At 34.1% G+C, this 27,875-nt stretch overlaps 1 protein-coding gene across 1 annotated transcript; it reads left to right on the top strand.

Moving 5' to 3' along the window:
• Window positions 1-712: 712 nt before the first annotated feature.
• LOC144848915 (uncharacterized) lies at window positions 713-27,326 on the top strand. The gene is made up of 35 exons (XM_078705866.1): window positions 713-800; window positions 929-1,023; window positions 1,423-1,548; window positions 2,207-2,383; window positions 2,837-2,954; window positions 3,683-4,006; window positions 4,431-4,694; window positions 4,985-5,089; window positions 5,232-6,319; window positions 6,437-6,520; window positions 6,850-6,973; window positions 7,818-7,904; window positions 8,061-8,258; window positions 9,488-9,763; window positions 10,170-11,075; window positions 11,685-12,038; window positions 13,362-15,560; window positions 15,902-16,125; window positions 16,380-16,531; window positions 16,782-16,900; window positions 16,977-17,197; window positions 18,044-18,390; window positions 18,436-18,655; window positions 19,000-19,238; window positions 19,723-19,880; window positions 20,434-20,546; window positions 20,906-21,049; window positions 21,732-21,796; window positions 22,143-22,344; window positions 22,722-22,935; window positions 23,048-23,083; window positions 23,175-23,259; window positions 23,410-26,111; window positions 26,511-26,762; window positions 27,012-27,326. Exons 1-35 carry the CDS (start codon window positions 713-715, stop codon window positions 27,086-27,088), a joined length of 12,183 nt encoding a protein of 4,060 aa, XP_078561992.1. The 3' UTR covers window positions 27,089-27,326.
• The last annotated feature ends 549 nt before the right edge of the window (window positions 27,327-27,875 follow it).

Raw genomic sequence — 27,875 nt, forward strand, 5'->3', positions numbered from 1 at the left:
ATACTATAGGCTATACCTAGCCTACGGAAAGGTTCCTAGATTATTATATTTTCTCAATTAGTATGATTATTATAAATTGATTTTTATCAATTAATGAATACTGCGTAGGCCTATTTAGTTAGTAGTATATGTTTCTGAGTGACGAGATTAAAAAGGCATCGACTCTCTAGACTAGCTAGCTAGCCTAGGTAGTAGGCCTAGCCTAGCTAGACTTAGGCTAGGCCTAAGCTAGGCATGAGCCTACACTGTATTCTAAGCATAAACCTAGCCTAGAGGCCTACTGCTTAGGTAGGTATCTATTTACAGCGAGTCAAATGGCTGAGCGGTTAAGGTAGGGGCGTCAGGCCTTATTTATATTAAATAAGAACTGTACATAATATTAATAGGCCTAGGCCTAGTAATGTATTAGGCCTAGGCCTAGTAATGTATCGATAATTATTATTACATTAAATAATGCAGGCCTCCTAGCTAGGGCCTAGGCATATATTAATAAGGTTTTGATTTAGACTAGGCTACACCTAGTCTATCTAGCTAGTCTAGCCTAGGCCTTTCTAGCTAGCTAGGCATAGGCCTATAATAATAGTATATTATTTATTAAAGGACAAGCCTGTAGCATATACTAATGGTGTAGGTTGAAAAATAGCCATGGGTGGGCCATATTTCTTTATTTTACATTTATTAACATTTCTTATCTTACATAGGTACATAAATCATGGGAATAGATGCAGTAATTGCAGTGTTGTTTGCTGGATTCCTAACATTGAGAACAATCAATACAGTGTATTCTTCATCTGTTAATGGTAGGTATTTATGGCTTTAATTTTATTTATTTGATCAAATAATGATCCTTTCTTTTTTATTTCAGAATATCAATATAAACATAACATACTGGTACTTCAAAATGTTCAGCCTTTTGTTGTCTTTTCAGAAACAACTAAAGATTTTAAACAAGAAAATAGCTTTAAAAGTAGACATTTATTGAGTGTTGAAGAAGATTGGGTTGAAGAAACTCCTATTCCTGAGGTAATTGTGACTGACTTTAGTAACACTTACTGCATATGGACTGTTTTACACAGTCAACTAATCAGTGAATAACAAAAAGTGTGAGTGATAGCATTTGCAATGGATTTTCTGACAGAGGTGAAAAGTTGTAGGCCTAATAAGCAGTACTGTGCAATCAAGACTCTGTGAAATATACTGTGTGACTAGGTATGCAGAAAATTGGGCTCTTCACACAGAAAACCAGCGGGGTGTACATCTCCTCATTCGGTACTGGGAAGGCCTACCCGAAAAAAAGTAAAGTGCAATTACGACTTTAAATTGTTTATATATTACGTGCACGTTTTTATTATACCACGTCCATACTTCTATGATATCACATACCATGTCACAAATTTGTTTGTTTTCTTTTCCACATTAAAGTTGACTTATGAAATATCAGGTGACACTTATCCAAAGGCGGTGGATGGCGGTAGTGTACTTGAGTACACCTGCTTACTTGTCTACAAAGTGGAGCCAGAACATACTGCAATCAATATCTCATTTGAGGTAATGTTTTTTCGTTTATAAGACTTAATAAGAATTTTTTCATACATAAAAGTATACTAAACTTCATCAAATGATCCAAATCTGTAACTACGTCAACTACAGACTTTTTTCTGGTCAATTTGTTTATTAGGGTTTTGCCTTGTTTATTTAACAATAACACTTTCTTTTTACACTTGTTTTAAACAGCGCATAGAGACTATTACCATGTATTTTGCACTATACATTTAAAACCATTAACTATCCATGGCACTTTTAATTGAGCTGTAATTTGGTGGTTGGCAATGCTTTCCTTCCAATCTCAAGGTCCAGGGTTCGAATCCTGACCATCACGATATCACTCATTCCAATGTCATGGTTTTAACTCATGAATCTTTGAAAAAGAAAGAGATACAAATGAGACTGCAGGCTACAGTATAATATGATCAGTAATGTAATGCTGTATTGTAAATGCTAATTATGAGCATATGAACTGTTACTATTCTTATAGCATTTTCTTCTGAAGACAAATGGCCACGTCATTGATACTTAGTATCAGTTGACTTCACTGCTGGTGTACTCAAGATCTACGTTTATACCATGCTATACACTATTTTGATTATTGAGAATAAGAGATATGTTACTCAAATATTTATGATAATAACAAACAATATTGTTTCAGGTTGATCTACCATTCAGTTCATTTCATGAGGATTCTTTCAGCGTCACACTTTATAGTGAAGCCCTTGGTATTTTACCATTACTCCCCAACCAGACTACTGATGACAGTGTAGATGATGAAGAGTCTAAAGCTGCTGTGAAGATTCTCCACCTGTTTCACGATCCCATTGTAGAGAAGGTACTACAGCACTATAATTAATTTTGTATGATTCATTTACTATATATAAACGGCAATGTTAATTAGTCTTACATTGATCTGAATGATAAATGAAACTAAGCCAGGACCTTGGTTGGTGTCATTTTTATCATTGATCAAGGGCTTCTCTCGTCCAGTGGAAAGATATACGTCTGAGGCAGATACTAGATGCAGGGGCTGCCATAAGAGTCAGCAGTGCTGTGATTTCAAATGCTTGATAGAAACCAATCTTACATTTTTGTACCAACATATTATTTTTAGAATTATGGTTTTTTTTATTTGTCTTCTTTAAAGAGGGTAACCCATATCAGTGATATCACTGCTTTCCACTGGGGCCCTCTAATCACTACAATACATAAACGTTAGACTACAAGCAAAACAATCACACACATACAAACTAATTACTAAAAGAAAGTCTTGCTTTGTTCAACACAGCTATATGTGAAAGTGGATATATCAGAACCAATGTGGGTTAACTTGACGGAGCCATGGCAGCGTCCAGATTGCTGGTGGGTGCCTGCCTTTCCAGACTGCTATCAAACTGTATATTCCGGTAAATAATAATATTATGTAGCAATAGGCAATTTAGAAGATACTTGCTTGATGTTAATAGGTCGGTTAACAAGCTAAATAGAAAACATTACTTGCTTGATGTTAATAGGTCGGTTAACAAGCTAAAATAGCTTGTATGACCCTTCCTTTTCTTTCTTCTTTTTCAATACTGTAATTACTGTATAGACATTTGGGGGATCCAAGTACGAATAATGTTTTTTTGTATTAAAAAGATAAATGTAATGACAATATTAGGGATGATGTGCTTATAAGTGTGAAAAAGTAAACTTGCAGTCAAGAAATGTACTACCTCAACTTCAAGCTCTATTAGAATTATTTCTTTTAAACATGTGTTATAGATATTTGTATTTTTTACATTCTATTCAACAACAATGACTCAACAATTGCAGGATGGGAAACTTCTAAACCAAGTCTCATAAGGTAGTGACGCTATATTGAAAATCTTGAGACTATAATGAGACTATAACAGGATTTGAACCAATGACTCTGGGATTGTAAAGCAAGTCAACCATCACAGTGCCACTACTTATTTATTTAATTATTGTACAGTAACCTCATTGTAATTTTTTTCTATTTTGTTAATGGTGGTCTTAATGCTTAAAGTCTATTTCTAGACTTATTTTGACCACCATCCACATTTGTATATACTTAATATTTATTTTCAAACTCAAATAATTAAATTTATTAGATTGAGTTTTATTTCCTCAGATTGTGTGTTCTATGATAGATCACCAGAACAAACCTGGGAGCCAGCTTATTGCTATCAGTTTAAAGTGTCAGACTGTCTTCCATTTAACACTACTTCTGAATGTTACTACGTCGATACAACATCATGTCTCATGGCGTTGATCGCAGATGCAGAGCGCCCTCAGGACATGCTATGTCCAACGGATGTCAACGAGACTGATTGTATCCAGATTAATGATCGCGGATTGTTCTTTACTCAGTATGACTTCAGTGTTCCAACTGTTGCTCCAATCCCTGAAACATACGAGAAAGATTTTTGTGGCATGTCTATGGAAAGCATTTGGAGTATGTAACACATTTCATAATGAATTTTGTATTTTTGGATACCATCTAATCACTAATTAATATGTTTACAATATATTTTTAAAATTTTGTTATTACATACGCATCCAACAGCGAGCACAAACTCGCCAATTACAGAATGGATAAACTATTTTATAATTTATTGTGCTTATAAAGTAAGTCTCATTTGAGGCTTAGGGGATGGAGTTGAAAGAGGCGTTAGTTACAACCCGGGAACTAGGTCAGGATTGAACTCCGGACCTTGGGATTGGAAGGCAAGCACGTTAACCACCAAGCTACAGCTCCACTATTTGGCAGAATATCTTACATTCAAACATGTACCAAATGTTTTTAAGCTTTACATCTAATGTCCATTGTTATGATCCTTTAACATTTCTACCTTAATTATCATTTGTTTTCAATTTAGTGGCCGAGGAAACAGCATATGAGCGGCAGTATACATACGACAGTACGATTGAGGAAGATGAGAACGGTTGTGTGCGTGTAATTATGCGTATAAAACCAATTATTACAACACCGCCACCAACATACAATCCATATAAAGCTTTACGTAAGACCGAGAAGTACATAAATGCGAAGACTTGTATGAATGCAAACACTACAGGATTCTACATTCAACCTATTCAACCAATTGATTGGAAGGATTTCAATATTACAATTTTGTTCACTGGTTGGTGTTGCTACTTATCATTCACATTTATTCAGCAATATATAAATATTTACCAATTATTGACATTATTACAGGGATCTTACAGAGACAAGTGTCAATTAAATGATTATTAAAAATGTTCACAATTTCTTAAACTAGATATTATTTTCTTGGAATTGTATTTATGTATTTTATCTTATTACCGTAACTTCAGAAAAGAGTGTCTGTTTTACATGAATATAAATAAAAAATCAATTTATTTTTTGTTTACAAATATCATAATTGATCTTGTTTTAACTTTAAATTTTTAGGTGAAATTTTTAACTATGTTGAAGTAAATCAAGTTTTAGTTTCAGAAGTTTATGTAAACATAACACAAAATACTAAACTCATTAACCAAACAAAACGTGTATTTGGTAAGTAAAGTTTTTAAACTTCTTTATCTCTCCTTTTAATAAGTTCAATTTGAGACAGGCACCATTTTTTCCACTTGTTTTGTGGACGAAAAAAAGTTAATTTATCTAAGAAAAAATTTTTTTATTTTTTAAAAATTTTTAGCTGTTCAAGAAATACCAATAAAAAGACCAGGTTACTGGGTATACAATAACCCAACATTTTCTGAATATCATTTTATCCTGAAACATGAACAAATACTTCACCATGGTGTTTTGGTCCACCCCGAAGCGTTCAGCCGCGGTTTCACCATGACGATTGATGTTCCAAAGGTTGATGATGTATACTTGGCCAAATTTGAAAACATCACACCTTGGTGGAAGACGGGAAAACATTTTGTATCGATATCAGATTACCATATGTTCAATTCAACCTATAATACGAATGGTGATAAAATAAATTTGGAAACTGTAATAGATAAGTTGGAAGGTTATTATGATGGGGATAGCAGATTGCCAGATATCACTTCTGAATGGGTTGTCGAACAAAATGATTACGGAGAAGAAATAATCGTCCAGTGTATATTTACGGTCACACCATTTCTCAATACTAAAGACGTTGTTAGGCGTGACGATGGCAGAATAAATTTCTATTTGTATTCTCGAGTTCTTTCATCGGTGGTGACCGATGATGTTCTTAAATTTTCTATCAAAGCCGATTTTAAGTTCCCACCAGGAGATAAACTAATTCTGTCAGCGTCCAGGAACAGCACCGTGACTGTTCAACCGTTTGTGCCACGTATTCCATCAGTCAATGCCACGCAAGAACCAGACTGCCAAGATGACATCACATATACTTTTGAACTATTCAACATTCTGGAATTTTCTATCAAGGATATTTGGATGAACGTGACCTGTCCCGATTTAGTTATCATTCCTTCGACTCTTGAAGTTGAAATTATTCATGATGTTAACGTCACAAGTGATAGCAACGCTGATGTCATGCTTACTACAGATCAAACATATCACATACACTACACAGAGTTAGCTCCTCAAGTCCTTGCAAGAGGGCAGCAGACATTTCGACTGGTCAATAACGGTGTTGCGCCTCATTACTCCAAAGTGTATCTTTCATTTCGCAAGGATAATAAGGCATTAGTCCTTCCATATTTGGCAGGTGTCAGTAATGAACTGTTTACACCCGGGATTGAGTATATTTTATATGGGCGTGATTTGATTGAGGAGGAGGAGGAGGTGATAATATTGACAACACCAATGAGTAGGACTACTGTGTCGTTAGGGAATGCCACAGCTGAAATGCCTGTTATGGGGGAGGAGGAGGAAGAAGTAAGTGATGGCGTGGAAGAAGAGATAAAACCTCTAATGTACTTGATGCCTGTTGGGTCGAATGCAACCTTCATTATAAATATAACAGTACCAGAAATAACCACAGAGGTCAGTGGTAAATAGTAGTACATTGAAGCTCTGTCTACACTATCAAACTTTATGTGACAAAGTTTGATGTGCCCAAATATGGTATTTATATGCTTAAATATGGTAGTGATATGACATCATGTCCATTATGGTCACATCATAGTTTGTTGTCACATAAAATTTGATAGACAGAGCTTATATTGGTGTGAGTATAATATTAGTATAGGCCTATGTTTATCTTCATTTTATTTGTGTATATTATAGTAGTTTTTATAGTCAGATTTAATCTTTAATTATGCAAAAAGGGACTTTATTTCTCCCATTCAATAATATTTCATCTTTTTTTTTAGATTGAGATTGATTTCAGAATGCCAGCAGCAGTGTTAGCTGTCTATTATTCAAGAATCATATTTATTGGTGGAAATATAATAAACCTGGATATGGATGATCTGGAGAAAGGAAGCAATGTCATGGGTAAGAATGGACATTGATCGACCTTTTTTTCTCCTGTCAATGGTTATTTTTATTTCAATATTATTTATTTGAATACAGAAAAAGTTTACATAATATAGACAAAAAAGCAACTAGAATTATATTGAGGATCTATACTAGAAAAATAAATTATTCTTGTCACGTATAAGACCCTTTTAAACTAAAATAATATAATTAACTAAGTAACCAGATAAAGTAATAAATCAAATATTGAATAAATAATAAAAAGAATCAGTAGTACGACATAAAATTAATCATTATTTACAGAAATTAGGTATTTTTTAGCATTGGCCCGAGACACAATAATAGATTTTGGTGTCTTAAGGTTGTCATTAAGTCCATTCTATAAGCGTGGTCCGGAGACAGTAATGAAGAATTCTAAAGTTTTTAATTTAAACGAGGGTATTTGTAATTGATACCGTTTAGCAATGCTACGTAATTTATGTGTGTGGGATTTTGTTAGTTTATTAAATCATTTTGACGTGGTCACTGGTAAATTGTTATTGTAGAATTTGAAAATAAAAGATACAATTTGTAAATTATATAAATTTAGGAACAGAACAATATATCATATTTTTGTTGGTTACTCCTTTTGTTTTCCCTTTTCTCGTCTTTTTGTATTTGTTTTCGTTCCCGTTTTTTTAAGTGTTGAGGGCCTCATGCATGTCAGCCCCAGCTGTTTTGAGTCACCCTCATTAAACAAAGTTTAATAAAAAAAATAAATATAAAAAAAAATAAATAAAAAAAAAAAAAATTTTTTTTTTAATTAGAACCCAGAAAATTGAACCCCATTTATTTTGTATTTTTTTAATTTATTTCTTTAAAGAATCATGGGACATGGCTACCAGAACTAACTTAAAGCAGAAACTGGGAAACTTAACCAATATTGCAGATAATTTAAGAAACGAAAGTGGTAAGTTTCCTTAATATTCTTAATATAGCTACATATCACATAATTTCAAAGTAATGTACCTGTATTATACCCGTATTATTTATACAAGTCTGTTTAATTGACTTTGGTAAATATTTAGTCTATACTTAGTTTGATTATATTCTTCTTTTCTTATAGATAACATTGTTCTTGAGTTTAATGTTGTGCTCCTGGATGAACAAGAAACAGTTTTAAAAGATTCAGAACATGAGTTTAAGACCACCGTGATTTACACAAATGGAAAAGACTTGGTACAGCAACAAAGTATAGCAGTATTAGAACCTGACATCCAAGTGTTCTTGAGAGTGGCTAATGAAAGTACAAATGCAGATCCTGGTAGGTAATACTGTATACTGAAATTACTAATCCAGCTCACATACTGTACATGTTAGCATTCTTTTACAATACATGGTCATAATCAAACACTTAATTCCTATAACTTGAATATTCAAGAGTTTTAGGTGTACAAAATTAATATTAATGAAATATTTCAAATTTTGAAATGTTCAGTTTTGTTATTACTGGTAAGAGGTACCCACTTCTGTGTTGGGACATTGGCCCAAGGCTTTCTCTTGGGATTGTTTCCAAATTGTTACAAATAAAAATAAATTTCTTCAATGCTGTATCAAATATGAGTGAGTCGTGGCCGAGCGGTTAAGACAGTGGAACCGTAATTACGTAGCCATAACATCGGCAAGGGTTCGAGGCTCACTCGCTCCATGGTTCTGGTGGTAGAACGAGTCTTCTCGGATAAGGACTATAAACCGTAGGTCCAGTGTACACATCTGGCTCATGTGCACTTTAAAGAACCTAGTAAATCTTTTGAGACGAGTAGGGGGTTACCCCGGTGTACTAGTCCACACAAACACAGCCACTGTCACACACAGCCACTGTGCAATTGGACTGGACCGTTTTATAGAGGTGTTTACCACCTGTTGGTCCAGATACTCCACTAACAGAGTTAGTGAGAAGTTGAATAAATAAAAATAAATAAATAAATCTGTAACTTTTTATATAGATTTAAGTCATCTTTGTTTTTATAAATTGTATGTAATGTTGAAATTTGTAGCCATAACATCGGCAAGGGTTCGAGGCTCACTCGCTCCATGGTTCTGGTGGTAGAACGAGTCTTCTCGGATAAGGACTATAAACCGTAGGTCCAGTGTACACATCTGGCTCATGTGCACTTTAAAGAACCTAGTAAATCTTTTGAGACGAGTAGGGGGTTACCCCGGTGTACTAGTCCACACAAACACAGCCACTGTCACACACAGCCACTGTGCAATTGGACTGGACCGTTTTATAGAGGTGTTTACCACCTGTTGGTCCAGATACTTCACTAACAGAGTTAGTGAGAAGTTGAATAAATAAAAATAAATAAATAAATCTGTAACTTTTTATATAGATTTAAGTCATCTTTGTTTTTATAAATTGTATGTAATGTTGAAATTTGTAAGCTGGGATTTCTAGCTTGTGAGCCATAGAGCTTCATTGGCTCTTTGATCCTGGACGTTTCTTGTTGAAAAAATAAATGAATGAAAATGATTTTTACTTTTTTGTACTAGGTGAAATCTTCCAGTATTATATAAAAGTGAATCACTCGTCAGTATCACAGTCACCAGCCCATCACATAAATGTTACCATCCATCTACCGTATATGGTCATAAACAAACACTTCCTACCTTATGAATATTCAAGAGTTCCATTCAGAGGTCAAATATTCGAACCCGGCTTTGAACATGAAAATGATGAGATTATGTTGTTGTACCTTTATAAACTAGATCTGGAGGAAGTCATTGAAGGAACCTTTCTTGTGCAGATAACAACTAAACTTATGGAAGGTAAGCTTAAAATATGTTGACATGTTATGAAAAAAGCTAAGAGATATTTTATGTATATTATATTATGGATAATTTTTGTGTGTAAAGTGCTTAGAACATTGTATTAGGTGCTATATAAGACTACCATTAATATTATTAGAAATTGTATGAGTATGTCATATGACGTATTTTAAACATTATACTATTAGTATATGAGAATTTTCCGGGTGGGACTTGAACCCACAACCTCCAGATCAAGAACCTGGCTTTCATATTTCTAGATCACTGAGCTTAAGCTTATGAAAGAGTTAGATTCGAGCCCAAGTAAGCAGCGGGTATTGCACTAACAGGATGAATAAGCCATATGTTCTCTCTGTTTTGCATAGTTAGGCAGATTTTAAAGATATGTTTTAAAAATATTTTGCAGGTATTTGTTTACAAGCTGAAGTTGAATACGAAATGTCAAGTTTCTACCAGTGGGGGCGGTACTACCCTTACACGACAGTAAGTGAAAATGTCATCAACATTCGTAATGCAACCCTCAGCTTCATCGGAACTTCTCTTCGTGATACTCCTGACAAATTGGTTGCAATTCATGAGCAAGTTACGTACAAACTCATCATACCTCTGCCTCCAATATCCAGCAATTTGACTATGGAGATATTCCTACCTAAACGAAATGTAACACGAAAGATTTGGGAAGTTTTACAAATACAAAAAGAGATTCCAGAGGTTTTACCGATCGAAGAAACTTTTTTTGATAATGGTTGCTATGCTGTGATGAAACCATGCTTTTGTTATGGAGCTGGAAATGTGTCTTTTGATGCCAGCTGGTTCATATCGAAATTTTCTTGTGAATTGAAAACTGACCAAATGTGTACCAACTCAACAGATTTAGACACCGGAGAAAGCCAGATAACAAATTGTGATTATTCACCAGATGTTTACAGCAAATGTCGGAATTTATCAAAAGAAATGTGTTTCCAAAACGAAAATGTGACCAACTATCTACAAAGTCCAACATTACACTTCCATCAGATGGCCTGCAATATATCAAACAGTACTATGAATAACAACAGTACAGCATTTAACCATTCATCTATTAGCAATTCATCCATCTGGAACTCCAACTGCACAGTTCATCGGACAGAGGAAGAATTATGTCTGGAATTCTCTACCACTTTCTGTCAAAATGCTCTATTTACCGAGTGCAGTTTTTCTGGGGTTCCTCACCATCACAACGAAAGTGAGAGTATAAACGTCACTAAACTTCACCTTGACGATTATATTGGCAACTGGAGTTGTGCCTGTTTAAAGGAAACTGAAGATGATGGTAATCTTATCAAACTTTATGTGACAAAAAAATGTGATGTGCCCATATATAGACATGATGATGTCATAACACTATTATATTGGAGCATATTACTACCATATTTGGGCACATAACACTTTTTGTGTCAAACTAGTTTGATAGTGTAGACATAGCTTTAAGCTCTTTCTACACTATCAAACTTTATGTGACAAAAAAATGTGATGTGCCCATATATGGACACAATGATGTCATATATTTGGGCACAACACACTTTTTTTGTTAAACTTTGATAGTGTAGATAGACCTTTATTACTTACTTTACTTAACTAGTGTTTTAACGATACAGTGTAATATTTATTGTCATTAAACATGCTAAAAATGATATTTTGTATGAAAGCATGTTATGAAATTTTATTCAGAAATTGATAACTAATGTGGCCTTTTTGGGAAGGTATTGAATCATATGTCACATTTTTTTCCGTTTAGTAGGCCTACATCAGATGATGATGACTTATGCTGTATTCAATCACTCAACAATTAAAACCATACAGAGGTGAAATGTGTGAAATTTTAACAGAGATAAAAACATCAAATCATTATATAATTATTTCCAATCAATTCTTAATCTAGATATTCAAGATATTGAAGATCCGTTGGAAGGTTTAAATCTAACGGCCATATTGGAAGGACACTACAATGCATCCAAGAAGCCATATCAGGTTTGCTCCTCGTTGTTTGCTAACAAATCATTGCTAGCAAAACCCGTCAAACCTTCTGATGAACAACTTTATCAGAATCTATCATCATCAGATCATCAGAATCTAACAGAAGATGAAAGATTTTATGAAATTCCAGATTTCTGCTTCGAAGAGACAATAGTTGAACTAGGAATGGCTCAAGTTGTTCATACTTCAATTAAAACTACAAGAGAGGGCGTTATTTGCACTTTTGCAGGTGGAAATAATCACAACCCTTATCAACCAGGTGAGAATAAGTTTGTTAACTTAATTTTAATAAGTTTTATTTCCTGCTCAGAGTCTAGATAATTTTAATAATCAACAAACACTTCAATTAAAACTACAAGAGAGGGCGTTATTTGCACTTTTGCAGGTGGAAATAATCACAACCCTTATCAACCAGGTGAGAATAAGTTTGTTAACTTAATTTTAATAAGTTTTATTTCCTGCTCAGAGTCTAGATAATTTTAATAATCAACAAACACTCAAAGCGCTCTGATCTTTACGAATAATAGCGCTATTTAAATTTCGCATTATTATTATTATGTAACATTCAGAGCCAAGCACCTGAAGGTACTCTTCATGACAACCTGTAGTTCATTCAAATTTTCAAGTTAAACGACGTGACCATTTATACTTTAAATTAGTAGGTTTTTTCCTCAAAGATGTATTGTCCCTTTGACTAATTAAAATAAAAATATAAAAAAAAAGATTTCGAAAAAAAGTGGGTCATTTTGAAGTATCATAATAGTTATTAACTTTCACTAAAAATTAGTCGGAAAAAAAATCATTTAACTGAAATACAGACGTTTTACGATTTTCCAAACGAAATGTAATCAAATTAATTTACCTGTTAATTACGTAAACTTGTATTTTTGGGCTCAAATTTTTAACTTAAGGTGAATAACTTTAATATTACTTTGATATGGCCATTTTAAATTTAGAATATTTTGACCTTCATTTTTTGTGTTTCAAGGGACAATACATCTTTAAATTTTTATATTTCTTAAAGATGTATTGTCCTTTGACTAATTCCAAAAAAATAAAAAATAACAGATTTCGAAAAAAGGTGGGTCATTTTGAAGTACCATAATAGTTATTAACTATCACCAAAAATTTGTCGAAAAAAAAATCATTTAACTGAAATACAGATGTTTTTTTGTTAAAAAAATAACTTTGACTTCCAGTCAAAGTTTTCGATCAAAACATATCCCATAATGAAACGCGCTTGTTTTGCTACTCTGTATGCATAATCATAAAAATTCCTCACGATCTGTGTGAAAATACCTTCTCAACCGTGACGAGTTGTAAACAATCCTAATTAGCATGCATACTCGTGGTTTGAAATCTTTGTTTATGAAATGAATTACGAAATGTAATCAAACTAATTTACCTGATAATTACGTAAACTTGTTGCTTTTGGCTTGAATTTTCGACTTAAAGTGAATAACTTTAATATTACTTTGATATGGCCAATTTAAATTTAGAATATTTTGACCTTCAATTTTTTGTGTTTCAAGGGACAATACATCTTTAATATTGTAAAATATAAATATTTGTTTATTTTTAGGTGTTAAATATAAGGCTGTCAATCTTCCAGGCTTTGGGTTAGGAGGTGATTCAGTATCAATATATGTAACCATGGTGATATCTGATGAGGTAGAGAATGTTCGTGACGAGACTCTTTTCCTCAATGCTTCCTCTACTTTCATGTACTTGAATATACCAATACCGCCACCATTGTGGCACGAAGAGAACTGCACATGCTCAAAGCCGCTTACACACTATTTTGACTTTGACTACCCATTCGACTGTAGCTGTGAATCCATGTTTCTTGTGGGTCATAGGAATGACCTTTGCAACTGTACAACAACGTTTCATGAAATCGAGGAGGCATACTTTGGTGCTCCCTCGTGTAATTGTGTTAATTTTTGCGAGAATAATGTACAATACTTCTTTAATCAACCAATTCTTAAGAATTTTACAGACTTTGATAATTCAACATGTGATTGTAGAGCTTATACAGAATTTTCAAGTTCTCAAAATAACTTTGATTATTTATCAGAATGTCGAGAGATGTATTTTAGAAATTACACTTGTCAAAATGTCAATCATACTGTTAAGAAGACGGTGGAGGAATGTCGGAATATTACAAGCACGAAATGCTTGGAGGTCAATGAACTACAAGGGCTGAATGTCGCTTGGTTGTGTCGATGTTCATCTGATAGTTTAAACTGTTCCTGTAATTTTGACAGTTTTCCGTTGTCATCAAATGTTGCAAATTACTCTATAATAGAGTGCCAGAGTACGCCATGGGTTAAAACCAATGATGGTTACAACGGTGACATTTCATTGTGTGATTGTGCCGTTACAGACGGGACTACTGCAAAGTCTTGTCACTGTTCTGGAATTTGTATGATACTTATTACAAGTTCATGTATCACATTCAACCAGACATTTTGCGAAGATGTCACACGTTCAAGAGAATATCTTGTTAATGATGGACACTGTACTTGTGAAAAATTCTATGGGTCGAATCATACCATTCAAGACGCTTTAAGATTATATAAATACCAAAAGCATGGAATTATTTTGAATAACCAAACGATGAATGTCACTAATACTGGAACTGTTTTAAATGTTACAATGTATAATTCTACTAATTCCAATGGAACCAATGTTATTCATGTTTTGTATGAAGACCAATTGAGCTTGGATAACTTTGTCTTGTACTGCAATTGTTCAGATGTAGATATAACCATTCCAGACATCAAACCAGTACAATGTAAAGAGATCGTACCAAAAGAATTCTTTGACTGTGAGTGCTTTGTGCCACCAGATAACGAAACTCAACTAATCTTAGATAATTGGGATTATAATTTGACAATCATTGACGAGGCTGTAACTTACCTTAGCGACGAGTTTGTTGTTATTGAACCCGAGTTAGAGATATCATTTGTACGTATTGAACCGAATCCTGTTGACATCGTTGATAGTTTGGACTTTGTAAAGTTTGGCTATAAGATCCAGCATACTGATTCATCCAATTCACCAGCATACAACTTGACCCTATTCCTTGATGCTGTTAACTTTACCATTACAAACGGCAGTGGTAAAGTCTTACCAACTGATATTTTATCCAGCCGATCCTGCTTTGATGAAACTCTTTGCGAAATCTCTTACGATAATGATGTCAGACATTTCCATTTAGGATTCCTTCCAGTGGATGTAGAAGGCGCTTCCTTTGAAGGAACGTTCTCTTTAGCTCTCCGAGATGATGTTGATTTCGTTGCCAACAGTATCATCATTGGAAGAGGAATTCTATGGTATGATAGCTGTGTTGTAGACTTTTCTGGTCGTCTGTATGGTCCAATCAATTCCTCAGACATCTGCCATATCTATGCACCAAACATCACTGCAAAACTAGAATTCACTACTGCTTATGCTTATATGTATCAAAATGATGAGTATGATGGCATACCCAACACTTTCTCCATTGGTGACTATGTTGACATTCGTGCACATCTGTGGGTTCCTGAAATCACATTAAATGTTGCTAATTACAGCATCAGTGGGGATAACATTTTCTCTTTCACACCAGCGATGGCGGTGATGTTGTTGACGGACAGGATCTACGTAAGAAACGACACAGCAACTCTTTTTCTGGATCGGCGTCACAATCCGTATGATAATGAATTCCACATTCTCTATCCCGATGAACAGTACGACACAGCAGAATTCACAGACAAGGGAATTTCATTTGTACCAGGTAAACAGATTAGGAGTTTAATTTTAGAGTATTAAGCTCTGACCACACTATCAAACTAGTTTGACAAAAAAGTGTGATGTGCCCAAATATTTGGAAATAAAAAAAAAATCGAATGGTATACAAGTTCTTCATTGTGCACTGTGAGCAATGTATATACAGACACAAGACCAATGGCTTTACATCCCATCCAAAGGATGAGGCAATGAGAGTGAAGCATCTTGCTTCAAGCAACATAGTACAGACAGGCCTCAGACTGTTGTTTTCTCGTACTAGTCCGAAATCCCTTAATACCGTTACACCATAAAGTTCTTTTAAACATTTGTTGACTGTTTTTGTTTTAGGTGTTCTAGTAAACCAAGCAGATAATATAGCATCACCTGAAGATTATCTCCTGTTACAGTTCATATTTACTTTAAAGGATGACCCACTCTGGAAGCAAGATGACATCATCCCCTTCACGGTATCTGTGGTGTACTACAGTGATTATGACGGACAACTTTTGACATTGATTGACAAGAATGTTGAATTAAAGGTCGTTGAACCCAGACTGATACTTAGAGTTGAGGTAAAGGCTATATGCAGATAAAAATGCTACTGAAGTTCACTATTATACTGTGCTCAAAAACTGTCACCTACATTTTTTTGTGTTTTAAAATTTAAAAAAAATGTTCATACAGTGGCTTAACGGCTATGAGCACTCACTAGCTAAACCCAGAGACCCCAGAGCCTAAGTGGCCCCAGAGAATGAGCAGCCCAATGTAACTAACCAGCATTGGGGTCCTCCATGGCTGTTTTTAATCTTTACTATTTGATTTCCAGATCCTTGATTATAAGTGGCAGGTTGAGCAAGTACAGAACACAACAGGTTACACTTGTGTTGAGAACACATGCTGTGAAGATGGTGAGCCATGTGATACAGGGCGTGTGTGTGTCACAGACACTTCTGATATGGATAATTGTGATACTCATAGGTACTGATCCTTCACCACTTACTTCTAATACAATAATTTATCTAAACCTCTCTCTGCACTATCAAACCTTATGTGACAAAAAATATATTGACACAGGTGATGTCATATCCCTACCATATTTGTGCACATCACACTTTTTTTTGTCAAACTAGTTTGATAGTATACACAGAGTTAAAATGTATTCTGCAAACCTGCAAATATGTCTTCGTTTAAGTCTTTTGCATAAAAATGTATATCTATTCCATTCCAGGTGTTTATGCTATTCTGGATTTGCATTGAATGCTGAATCCACCTGTACTGCTGTGGGACGTACTGCTGGTGATATACTGGTGTTTGGACTGACTGTATTCCACAGTCAAAAATATACTGGTTAGTTGGCCTAAATAGTGAATTGAATAGATTGCAAACGAATTCAGTTGATTTAAATAAAATATTTTCATTTCAGGTAATGCATTTGATCTGTACATAACGTTACACAGTGACCTCAAGTCTGACCTTCTACCAGATGCTGACACAATGGGTCACATCCCTACAGATGGTTACCTTGGTAATGTGAGGAAACCACGATTAACACAAATAAGTGATAACGAATTTCAGCTTTATGTTCATCGTTTTGATCATGTAGTAAACTGCGAACGTTTTACAGTGCAAAGCGGGGCAAACTTGGCAAGCTGAGGTAAGACTCCTTGCATATATATTTGTGTACTCATACTAAGCCAGAATTGGCTGGTCTTGTCATTTAAACAAGAGTGTGATTAAATAGATAAATAAAAATAAATACAAGGCACAGCACAATTTGGTGCCTAAGCTTGTGCATATTTATCAGCCTACTAGATGTCTTAGATCAGGTGGCAAATGTCTGCTAGTAGTTCCAAAGAACTTATAACACAAGAATGTCCTGTTCGTCCGAAGCGCGTAACAATTTCGAAAGGCATTGTGGGATAGAATAGAGCTAATGGGTGGCGCCATTGTGAGCCATGGAGTAGGGCGCCCGCATCAAATTAGAAAGTCAAAATCATAGAGGGGATCTGCTAATACTCTAGGGGGATAGAGCAATTGACTTCCTAGTTTGGAGGGGGCGCTGCTCCATGCTGTGAAATGGCGTCGCCCAGTTTGAACTTTTAACCCTGTACTTCCGATACTGTGTTTTGAATGCAAATTGAAGAACAGGAGATTCTTGTGTTATAAGTTCTTTGGTAGTTCCTAAGACTAGGACATCTACATATTTAGCAACTCCAACTCTGGAATTCCTTACCAATTTCAATCAGACAGTGTACTACTCTAAACTCTTTCAAGACCCAGTTGATGTCTTTCCTTTTCAAACAAGTTTTTCATTAATTTAAATTATTGCCACTTCTCGTCTATTTTAATTTATGTACAGCGCATTGAGAACTTGCTTATATGCGCTATATAAGAATGAACTATTATTATTATTTTTAACTGAATGATCAGAATAAGATGTCTAGATTGTGAGGACCAAAATTTACCTGTAATGAAATATTCTTTTTGTAGGCAACAATGAACTACCGTTCTTCAAAGCCGTACGACACGCCATTCAACATTAAATCACGACTGTATGACATGAAAGACATGAATGATACAATCCGATTCCCATTATTCGCTCCAGCCCCAAGTGTCCGCTTTAAAATGTTACCATCAAGTGGTCAGTCTAGCCCAATCAATTTTGAGGTTTTCTCTTCTTCTACGGCTCAAAATGAAGTCATGGTGAATGTACGAGAAGAAGATAAAATTGTGTTTCAGGCCGAAGTTGTTATACCAAAGATTAAGTGCAGTATGACTTTTAAATTAAATCTACCAGAAGGTAAAAGATTACTTGATTACTTCTTAAATCTGGAACCATAATCCATACTTAAGACTACATTGATACATTAAGTACAATAAAGAAAATCAAATCACTTCATTGGGTTCTTCATTTTTATTCATTTCTTAGGGAGTGGCATTACACTGGAAAATGTTACCATGGTTTCTATGGGTACTGGAATAGATTTTCCTGAAACTAATTTTGGTGAACCACAAGTGACTGACAACATTGAAGGACACAAGTTCTTTTTTGCCTATTTCCCTGATATACACAGTAAAGCAAACTCATTAAATACTCCACGGGTATGTTATTTTAATTTTCTGAAATTTAAATATTTCAAAATATATGTACTGTATATTCGTCAATAGTGTTGACAAGTTTTACCATTTCCTGTACTTATATGGTGAAGTAAACTATATGCTGTAGTTTATTTCAAAATAATGTAAATCAAACTCATTAAATACTTTTGGGTATGTTATTTTAATTTTCTGAAATTTAACTATTTAAAATATGTATATTTCTCAAAAAATGTAAGTCTTCACTAGTATCTTGTGAAGAAAACTACATAGTTTATTTTAAAATAATTTGTTAATTTATATACTGATATCAAACAATATTACAAAACAAAAAAAAATGTGTTTTTAAGTCTTTAGATTCCACCAAGCAGCAAATGTTCAAGTCAATGAACAGAGAACAGCAGCCATACCCAACAATCCCAGAATGCAATGCTCTCAATTCCAGTTTATACGAGCAGAAAATTCTTCTTGGGTGTTACCATAATAAAATGTCTTACTTTGGTGGTTTTATAACAGACATACACCCGTCTTTACCTTTTTATAATCTATCTCAAGTGATGACAAGGCAGTTATGTTTGGATCATTGCAGGTAATGTTTCTCATAGACTATATAAACAATTTCATTGTCATAAGTTCCACAATCAACAAATTGATTATTGAGTGACAGAACTATGAGGCCTACTAGCTAGCCTACTGTAAAGTAGTGTCTGTGTGTGACAATGGCGGACTAGTACACCGAGTGTCTCTCGAAAAATGTACTAGGTTCTTTGCACATAAGCTAGATGTGTACACTGAACCTACGGTTAATAGTCCGTATCCGAGAAGACTACCACCAGAACCATGAAGCAAGTAGGGATTGAACCCATGCCAATATATGGCTACAAATATGGTTCCACTTTCTTAACCGCTCGGCCAGGCCACTCACTTGCTCAACATACTGTACATGCTATCAAGAATCCACCAATAAAACTCCTTTTTTCATTCAATAAATCAGCTATAGTCCATCAATCAATCAATAAACCAATGTATTGATGACTTTCAAATCAGTAATAGTGTGTATTTATATTTCATAGTGATAGAAGATATGATTACGCAGGCCTGCTGAAGGGTGCTATCTGTTTGTGTGGGACTGAAGAGCAATTCATGCAATACTATGAAAATAGTAGAACATTTGAATTTAATGGCACTCTACATCATGCAACCCTTGATCATTGTAGTACACTCTGTACAGGTACATAAAGCTCTGTCAAAAAGTGTGATGTGCCCAAATATGGTAGTGATATACCTAAATCTGGTAGTGATATGACATCATATTTTTGTTTCACATAATGTTTGATAGTGTAGACAGAGGTTTGATAGTGTAGACAGATGTGCCATATATGGACATGATATGATGTCATCATATGACATCACACTTTTTTTGATAGTGAGACAGAGCTTTAGACATACTTTTTTAGACATGTCAAATGTTAAATTACTTTTGGTAAATGTGTTAGGGCGTGCCACTACTGTAAGCCCTTGAATACTCCTTATTCATTTGACATCCTAGAGTTTAGCCCTTTTTCATGTTTTATATTTCAAAGTAAAAGTTTCTTTGTTTTTATTATTTTTTTTTTTTACATTTCTTTTTTCTTTGTTTATAGTTCTATTATCAATTATTAATGTTTTGGAGGCAATAAATATTTATTTGATTGAATTTTGTTCTTTTTTAAAGAAGTATGTATCGATAAAATACATTCTTTTCTTACGTAACCAAATTACATTGTGAATGTTGTGTCTTTTAGGTGAAAATGCCTCGTGTGGGTCGATGGAATTTGCTTTACTGTATGGTCCAATACCTGGATCTGTTCCTAAGCAACAATGTGACTGGTATTCAGGCTTGTATGATGAAACTGAGGTATGGACATTATCTAAATTATTTCTAAAGCTCTGTCTACACTATCAAACTTTATTTGACAAAGAATGTGTCCATATGATGTCATATAACTACTATTTGAGTATATCACTACCATATTTGGGCACATCACACTTTTTTTTGTCAAACTAGTTTGATAGTGTAGACAGAGCTTTAGTTAAAGGTGGGATTATACTTACTTATATTTTTTCATTGTCGTATATATTTTATTTATATTTAATTCAATTTAAATACAAGCAAACTGTAAATTTAATCATAATATAGATACCAGGCCACCTCATTGATAACAGCACAGATATTTAATTTTAATATATTTGAGAAATATATAATTTCATTTTCAGGATGTATTTGTGGTTGAATTCAGTTTATCTATTCATTCATTGGCTACCAAGGGTATAGAGGAATACCTACACTTACAAGTAACATACGATCATGGAGAGAACAAAACAAGTACACTTCTACCGTTAGCACCCTATAAAATAGAGGTATGCACATTAAATACAGTATATATAGTACATATTGTACAAAACAAGTACACTTCTACCGTTAGCCCCTTATAAAATAGAGGTATGCACATTAAATACAGTATATATAGTACATATTGTACAAAACAAGCACACTTCTACCGTTAGCACCCTATAAAATAGAGGTATGTACATTTATACTTTCACTCCTGAGGCCGATTGAAGCATTTTGATCAAACTCAACAGTTCTTTTCAGAACTGTATGCGTGGTGTACTGCAAACTATATATCATCACATTTATATATCTTAGTATCTATATCGACAAGAAAAATACATTTTCAAATACAATTAAAATTACAACATGCAATTATTAAATTGACATCAAAAACTTAAACTTTATGTATTTATTCTGTCTTTGATATTGAAATGTTGTATGTTGATCGATCTGATTATTGGTAACTTGAATTTAAACTACATTCATAATAAAATATCTTTATAAATAGGTATGTACACTTATACAGTATATATAGTACATATTGTTCGAACTCAACAGTTCTTTTCAGAACTGCATACATGGTTTATTGCAAACTTTACATCATCACATTTATACTGTCTTTGATATTGAAATGTTTTTTGTTGATCGATCTGATTATTAATAATCTGAACTTAAACTACATTCATCATAAAATGTCTTTATTTGTAGACGGGGATAGTTAAACTCTTGATGAATGTTTATGTATCTCCAAAAATGAGTGGCTATGTTCCAGGGTATGTTGTTTTACATTATTAATACAAACATTTTAATGTGTTCTGCCTTTAATATAAGAGGTATGATACAACATTAAAAAACACTTCTATTGTAAAGTACAATTCATTTTATACAGCATAAGAAATTCAATTTGTTTTCATTTTGAGACAAGTTTTTTACTTCTAATCATGACCCCAATGATGGCATTCCTTTCTCTTATTTACCTTCTCTTGTTTTTGTATTGTGTTACTGTTTCTTATTGTTTATCATTCTTGTAATAATTTGTCTTAGCATTATTGAATAATTATAATATTATATATAATATAGTTCAAAGTTTCAACAAATAATATATTTTATATTTTTTAGGGATTATTTAGAATATTTTACAGAGGTCCGTCATGCTGCTCATTCAACTGTGACTGCGAGGGATGTTTACATTTTATGGATGTTGCCTAGTTACATAGAGTATGTAAATGTAACGAATCACCCATCACTACCATTTAAATATAGACACATTGAAGCGGTAGAGAATGTTGAAACTGACCCTAGAGTTGGAATCAAGTTTTATGTAAGTGTAATTAAATTGAAAATAGAGCATGAATACACCAAGTGTAAAAAGAATGCATTGTGTACTGTATATATTTTTACTGTATTTCTTCTTCTTTCTATGGACAAATTTGTTCTCAGTATTATTTTGCTAATCTACTTAGTTATATGTGAGTACCTTACAATCAAAGTAATTCCTTACTTAATTACTGTACAATTTTTCAATTAACAGTACAATTTTTTAATTGACTCTACAATTGTTCAATTAACTGTACAGTTTTTCAATAAAATGTACATTTTTTCAATTAACTGTACTATTTTTCAGTTAACTGTACAATTTTTCAATTTTGTTTTATATTACTCTTCAGTTAAAATGAATCTAATTTGTTTTTTGAACAGGTGAAAACCTTATTCCATGATGACGTGATAGGCTTCCACTTTATGGTGAGACTGGACCCACTTCACACCCTTCCACAGGGAGAGTACCACTTAATGTCAATGACACAGGTGTATTATGACTCTTGGGGGATACACAACCATTTTGAGGAAGACTACACATTTGATGTTGTACCCCATGCTCATCCTGTTGTACCTATTAAAATTACATTTGAAGGTAGGTTCATTCCATGTTTTTAATGTTGAAAGGAAACTTGTTTAGATAAGTTAACATTGATTTTGTTGTTGGAGCAATCAACTATTGTGTTATTTTGTTTGTATTATTATAGTTCCGTCAAAGTATACAGGACGTGAGCAATTGGATGGTGAGAACATTTTTTTTTATAAATTTTATTCAAAAATTGTAATGAATGAATCTTGTTGTACAGTTTGTTACAGAATTTTGTTTTTTTACAGATATTAAATTGTCAACCTATAATGTTCTATATGATGAGATTAACAACATTGTGTATGCTTGTTTCTTTAACAATACAATTAATGTGTGAGTTGATCTATATTAATTGAAATGTAATCTAGTTTCGAAATTGAATGTGCTATACTACTACAGCCATTGTATAATACAATAATACCGTTATGCTATAATATTGCTAAAGCTATGCTAAAAAACTTATATTTTGGGGTTTTTTTTCAGTTACAAGGGTGGTTGTTTCATGACTGGAGATCTTCCATCCTATCTCACAGAAACACCTCACACATGTGAAGATTACTGTAACTGCACTTACTTAGACAATCATCTGACTTTTGATAACTGTTCTAATTATGAACCACGACCCTCTAACTGCACATGTGGTTGTGTACCAGATTGTATTGAAGATATGATGTCTTGTGAAATTGACTGCTTAAATAATACATTCAGTAACACTGAGTTAAGCTCATGCTTAGCTGGTTGTAAGCGTTTTCAGGTGAACTGTACACAGGAATGCTGCCAAGACACATGTGACAAAGATTTAGACTTGTGTCTGCTGAATAACTGTGTTGAGTGCCATTATTTTGGAAACTGTTCTGTTGAGTTGAAATGTGCGGAACAATGTATTTCAAAGAATGATGGCTGCCGTCAGACCTGTATTAGATCACCAGTAACATGCCACGAGAACTGTTCAACTGTATCATGGGAATGTTTATTAAATTGTGACCAACTTTGTGGAGAATCTACAAACACCGACTGCAAGGAGTATTGCTACTCAGAATGCCTAGCTGATGAGAACCGTTGTCTCAGCGATTGTTGTTACACAGATTGCAATGTGAATGCAACCCTTTGTACCCAGCAGTGTTCCACTGATTGTGGGAATGATGGTAACTGCATTACATCATGTTTATTTAACTGTAATTCAACTGGATTTAACTGCAATGAAACATGTGCTGCTCAAGTTTATGATTGCCAAGATAACTGCAACCAGAATTGTTCAGTGACTAGTTGTACAGTTATTGTAGAAACGGACTGTGCTGAGGAAGAGGTCAATGACCTCGTGGCGAACATCTTAACAAACTATAGTTTAACAAATCTACAGAATTATGGAATTATTGGTCTTAAAAAAGCTTCTTTGATGTTGACGTCTGTAAATTGTTCCGGAAACTCTTGCACAACAGAGTTCCAGGTGACAAATACAAGCAGTAATTGTTCTGCCACAGCTACAGAATACTGCCACACAGATCTAGATTCCACTTGTGTTATCAACTGCGTTGGTCTTTGTGAAGCAACGTCATCATGTATTGGTCAATATCTAAATTGTTTGGACACATGTGGCAGTGACTCCACTGGGACTTGTGATGTTGTCTTGTTAAGAAATGTTTCGATCGATTTCTGTTTAATTGATGCATTGAATTGTGTTCTTATTATGAGTAACTGTTATTTAAGTTGTAATTCATCAGAATCGTGTTTGAATTGTGATGACGTGTACTGTGCCAGTAATTACACCCAGTGCGTTGAAATGGTTACCATGGACAACAGAACATATTCAGCAGACAATGTCTCACATCAGACTTTGAATTTAACTGATGGTAACCCATGCCTGTCTGAATGTAATCGCAACTTAACCACGTGCCAGCAAGTTTGCAGACAACGTAGTAACGTGTCATATATCTGCCATTCAACATGTTTAAGAGGCCATTATGTCTGTGCGTCGCAATGCTTGACGTACATCAACGAACACTCTCTCTGTGGTATTGCTCCTATTACTACAAATACGAACGAAACAAACTTAGTACATAACAGTGAATGCCAAAGACAATGTGAAGATGACTTGGTTATCTGTAAACAGTTATTCTCGCACATAATGAACAGAACAGTTAATAATATTACAACTGAAAACTATTCTCTTGCTGTTAACTGCTCGAGTTATATAGAATGTGTGGACATCTGTAACAACCTCTGCGCCAACACGCCCAGCTGCAGTATGTCTTCATGCCAAGCACAGTGTGTTCAGGATGCAACACAAGGCGTATGTCACTCTGAAGTGAATTGTACCATTTTGAAGGTGTGCGTGGAACATACCCGGCGTCGGCGCAGAGATGCTGATTTCTTCCCGGCAGATGTAACGTTTGGTATCTCATATACGACATTTAGAAGATTAAACAAAGAACCACTTAACCATACCTTGTTGGATGAAAGTCGAAAAAGAAGAGAAGCATTTATTACTAAACAAAACTCATTTACAAGTGTTACAAGTGAATCCGATCATGGTAATGTATGGAGTAATACTTTTGATATCAGGCACAACATTCACCGGATCCGAAGGAGTTTACACGATATGAATAATACATATTTGAACATTAGTATTCAAGATGGCGGTGGGTATGTAGATTCACAATGCACCACTAGGAATCAGCACTTAGAGTATTTAAAATGCATTGACACTTGTCTCATTTATTCTAATGTATCAAAAAATAATGTTACCGGGGTTGATGTTATGAATAATGCCTCGCTCCAGAACACCTCTTCAAGTGTTGCATGTGATAACTGCCAGAACATACAGCCGTCGTCACATGCAAGATGTTACACATTTTGCTACCAAACGGATTCATTTTGTTCCACTAACTGCAGCAGTAACTGTACTACGTCTAATAACTGTAGTTGCAGTGAGTTCTGTAACAGACCTCTTTCAGAATGCTTAGCAATTTGCGATAAGACTTCTCTTAACAGTTGTAATTGGTGTCGGCCACTCTCTTGTCAAGAAGACTCGTTCTGCTTGTGTGACAGAGTTTGTGTAAACATGACATTTATCGAGGTAAATAACAGGAAATGTGTTAGCGAATCTAAGTGTACTAATTCGCAAGAAATGTGCTTCTACGACTGTGAATGCAAATTGCCGCAGTATGTATTCCGACATTGGAGAGGTAAGTGTCTTTACTTTTTATTTAATTTTGTAAGAAGTAAGCATAGTTTATTCACACTTTGGCTAATGGAAATATGTATCAAAATTTACCATTTAAATTATCTTTTACAGGAAAATATTGATTGACTGTATGATTAGTGGCAACATTAAAATTAGAAAATTGCCTTGCTAAATGAATCCAATACTTAGTATTTAAGAACAATGTATCCGTAAATGTGAATACGGCCACTGTTAGTACATTTGGGTCGTTGGTAGCGTCCCTACCGCACAATAATACACTGTACATGTTTATTGATAAATAATTATATTGAAATATCGCATGTGGAAGTAAAATAAGTGACGCATAGAAGGTTAACACAGCATTCTATATTTAGGTCATTTTTTCTAAATTGTTTAATAGGATTGGATTCTAACGTTGGTAACCTCCTTGGTTTACTACCAGAGCCATACACTCTGTACGGCCTCGCACACGATGGACGCGCAATCATGCAAAGCTTTGATTTTGGTGCCACGTGGGCGGCAATATTGAAAAGTGTATGGCTGGAAGCTAAAGAAAAAGAACAATATATCGAAGCTACTAACTTTGAAGAGATTTTGAATTTAGAGCCAAATCTTGTGTTTCAATCGGAATTTCAAAATGACACTTTTGGTGGTAAGTTTTTATTGTAATGTCGAGTCATTCTGCGCACGCTCAAATGATTAGAATGACTTTTAGATTCAAAAGCTGCGTTGCGCGTGCTTCATGAAAACGAGAGAACTCTTTATTGCAAACTAAAACGTCAAGTGACATAACGGAGAAAGATCAAGCTTATCGTGACTTTGGCTTAAATCTGATTTATAGCCGTTCATTATAACACAATTTGAAATAAAGGGTCATGTTTTTTTAATTTTTGTTTTACAGTGTCTGGTGTTGGAATCCATTTCTTAAAGACTGTCTACGAATGGAAAGTAGAGGGAACTTGGCACTGTTGTAAATGAACCCAGAGATAAAGCTGAATGAGAGGTCTATATTGAATGTTGTATATAAATTGAATGTATATAGAATTATGAATGAAAATTTTGTTCTTTCAGGAATAACATGTTTTGTAATTCAATACCAGTGTCTTTATAACGCATTACCATGATTAAATTGTTTGTACATCGTGGAGTAGAATCTTGTAAATTTGTATTTTAAATCGATTTTATTATTAAATTTAACGTTTTTGTTTCATTTTAAGTGTTTGTGATCCCTTGAGTAATGTGTCTAAAAACGACGTAATAGAACAACGTAAATAGAATTTGACGCAAAACATTAGGAATATTATTATTGGCAAACGGTACAAGTGTGGTATGAGAATTCTCATTTACGACGTGGCGTTTACCGCAACTGAAGGCGTGGACATAATATGATCGATTGGAGGTACAAAAAACATCATATCTGAAATCAAATTACAACTGTATATACAGTACAGTAATATCACATTTTTTATTATTTTAAACATTGTTAATTTACGTTAAACTGCAGTGCATTAACAAAGATTTCTTGTTTTTATATATATTTAGACCAATAAAGATGAATTGAATTGAAATTGAAAATTTGAACTAGAAAATAGCATTGCTAGTGACAGACGGCCGCGATTGCGATTTGAAAATCGTCTTCAAAATCTATAGGCTATAACTCCCTATGGTCAGGTGGTGCTTTATTTGTTTATTTGTATCATCAGTCGGAGATGTAGCTTCTCTATCCGTGGACCGTATAGCCTACTAAAACCTTCTTACTTTCAAA

This window comes from Antedon bifida, chromosome 7 (genome assembly GCF_963402885.1).
Source record: "Antedon bifida chromosome 7, ecAntBifi1.1, whole genome shotgun sequence".
Lineage (NCBI taxonomy): Eukaryota > Metazoa > Echinodermata > Crinoidea > Comatulida > Antedonidae > Antedon > Antedon bifida.

Coding starts and splice junctions, on each gene's coding strand:
- LOC144848915 (XM_078705866.1), top strand. CDS start 713: ATGGGAATAGATGCAGTAATTGCAGTGTTGTTTGCTGGATTCCTAACA. Junction 801..928: donor GTATTCTTCATCTGTTAATG/GTAGGTATTTAT, acceptor TTGTCTTTTCAG/AAACAACTAAAGATTTTAAA. Junction 6,974..7,817: donor GAAAGGAAGCAATGTCATGG/GTAAGAATGGAC, acceptor ATTTCTTTAAAG/AATCATGGGACATGGCTACC.